The following is a 2,441-nucleotide window of genomic DNA, read 5'->3' as shown; positions in this document are numbered from 1 at the left end:
GCCTCCGACGCTTCGGGGAAAATAATTCCAACCTATTCAGCCCTTTCCCTACAGCTCAAACCCTCCAATGCCGGTAACATCCTTGTAAACCCTTTCTGAACCCTTTCAAGTTTTACAATTGGATGATGTTAAGATTGAGACATTTGTTCGTGTGTATCAGACATTATGGAACAGTCAGGATCTAACTGAATTGATGGCCTGAATGGCCTCCCCCTTTATTAAGGTGTCATTTGCTTCTTGTAATTTGATTAAAAACCGCGGCCATCTGACCCCCACATTCAGTGAATTAAAAGTCACCAGTGAGTTAATCCAAAAAAAAGCAGATTTGTTTATCTCTCTCTCTCTCTCTGAGCATATTCCCTACTCACAGAAATAACATCACATCCCCCATCCTCTGGGCACACAGTGAGAACAGAGATATGTTCAGTATGTTCAATGTTCAATGGTCAGTATAACTGTACTCCCCGCTCATACCTACTTCAAACCCGGCTGTCTGTTTGCACAAATCCACTGAGACAAAAAAAACCTCAACCCACAAAAAACGAAACTGGGATGCTCTTCGGAGGGATGGTGTGGACGAGATGGGCCGAATGGGCTGCCTCCATACTGTACGGATTCTAGGATATCCAAGGAGAGAAAAGAGGCCTCTACTGACATCTGGCTCCTGTCTCATAAGTAATAAGTTACATTTATATAGCACCTTCCTCCAACCTCAGTACATCTCCTAAAAGTGTTTTACACCCAATTCAGGGACTGTCATTGCACATTTGCACACAGTTACCTCCTGCAAACACCAAAGAAATGAAGCAGATTTTTTTTCCCCCGAGTGTACTGTTGGTCAAGGGATTAATGTTGGCCTGGACACAGGAGAAGGGTTGGGGGGTGAGAGCGAAAGAGGAAGAGATCCCTTGCTTTTCTTAAAACACTGGATCTTTAAACATCCCCCGGTGAGGACAGACGGGGTGCTGAGTCGGTGTCTCCAACAGAGCAGCGTTCCCTGGGGAAGCGGGAAAGATTGGGTTGTGAAACAGGTTGCAAGAGAGAGAGGTGGGGAAAGGGACAGGGAGAGGAGTAAACCCTCCCATCTTGACTGCCAGTCAGAGGAACGGAAAGGCTAGTGAGAGGCGAAGCCCCCACCCTCGCCTTATCTAGAGAGTGGTGGAGGGGGGCTCTGTACTACTGCAACAGAGTCTCTGAGGAGCCCAGGGATGGGAGGCGTCTATTCAACACTGGGGCTGCTCCAGGCACACTCAAACCTTGCACTTAAAAAAGGAATAAACAGGGAGAGAAGTGAAGGGGGACAAAATATTCAAATCAAATCTCGTTTGCCAGGATACATAGCCTGGAAGGGGGCGGGGGGGCTACTGACCCTTCCCTTGTTCTTAAAGGCGCCACGGCTGTGTGGCTGAGATCAGACAGAAACTAATAGGAACTTCACCAGGTAACTGCAGGGACCTTTTAAAGTGTACAACACCCTGGGGGGTTGGCTCCACACAACTCTCACAGATTCAGTCAGACTCTCCACATCTCTTTCTCTCTCCTCTAAAACCCACCGCCCATGAGGGAGGGGGAAAAGAGTGTTGAAAGGAAGAAGGCGGAGTGCAATTTAAAAGATTTCTTTGACACAAAGGCGAGTGTAGAAACAAAAGAGCCGGGAACTGAACGCGGAAAATTTTCACCACGCCGTTGAGAGAGATAGAGAAAGGTGTGCGGCAGAAATTTACCCCTTGGTCAGTTTCAATCTGATACACTTCACTCCCTGAAATCAAACTTTGAAAACATTTCTTTCATACCTCCTCGGCTCACAAAGTAAAAACGGAATCACCATCGTCTTCAGGAGGAAAGAGAATCCCTCTCGCCTCAAACACTGGCATAAGTTTCCCAAGTTAGTAAAAAGTTACTCACAATATTCGCTATTACTCCGGCCGCTCGCCCCTGTCTGTACCTTCTGCAGCTCTGTTCCTGCCCCATGTCAATCAAACAACCGCAGCCAATAGGAAGGCATCTAATTAGCATGACAAGCCCCGCCTCTCCATCACGTAGTCACGCCCCCCTTGGGTTTCCCAGCCACTCGCGTGCCCCACAACCAACCAGAGGGCAGGCAGTGCTGAGCACTGTTCCTTGGGTTATTGGCACCTCTGACCTATTTCCAACTTGCCCCACACCCACCCACCGACAAAGTGCTGGCGATCTGCTGTCCTGAGCTGCCTGGCGAAGGTGGTCCCATTTGGGCCCCCCTGCCTCGGACACATGCCCCAGGGTGGGGTCCAACCCAAAATTCAGGACTGCGTGCTGAGGGGCGCACTAAAGCTTGGGTCAGCTGCTGCCAAGGTGCATTGGGGAAAGACCACCGTCTGGGGTCTTCCTGCTGAAGGTAAATGTGGGTCCGTTCAGTTATTGGACCCTCCCACTACCTTAGTCTGGTTAAAGGGAGAGATGCC

The 2,441-nt window shown here is 49.3% G+C and overlaps 1 protein-coding gene across 2 annotated transcripts in view; it reads right to left on the bottom strand.

The window, feature by feature from the left end:
- The window catches only part of LOC109915447 (lysophosphatidic acid receptor 1-like), a 64,253-nt gene extending 62,248 nt beyond the window's left edge, over positions 1-2,005 (bottom strand). Inside the window, exon 1 of one of the 2 annotated variants that reach the window (XM_048618114.1) lies at positions 1,906-2,005. In XM_048618114.1, the coding sequence (XP_048474071.1) occupies positions 1,906-1,971 (66 nt within the window). In that variant the 5' untranslated portion in view covers positions 1,972-2,005. The other variant, XM_048618115.1, reaches the window with a different exon arrangement.
- Positions 2,006-2,441: the final 436 nt, after the last annotated feature.

The sequence above is a fragment of the Rhincodon typus genome, chromosome 38 (assembly GCF_021869965.1).
Source record: "Rhincodon typus isolate 14 chromosome 38, sRhiTyp1.1, whole genome shotgun sequence".
NCBI lineage: Eukaryota > Metazoa > Chordata > Chondrichthyes > Orectolobiformes > Rhincodontidae > Rhincodon > Rhincodon typus.
The sequence above is the reverse complement of the archived record's forward strand: the minus strand, read 5'-3'. Positions and strand labels throughout refer to the sequence as shown.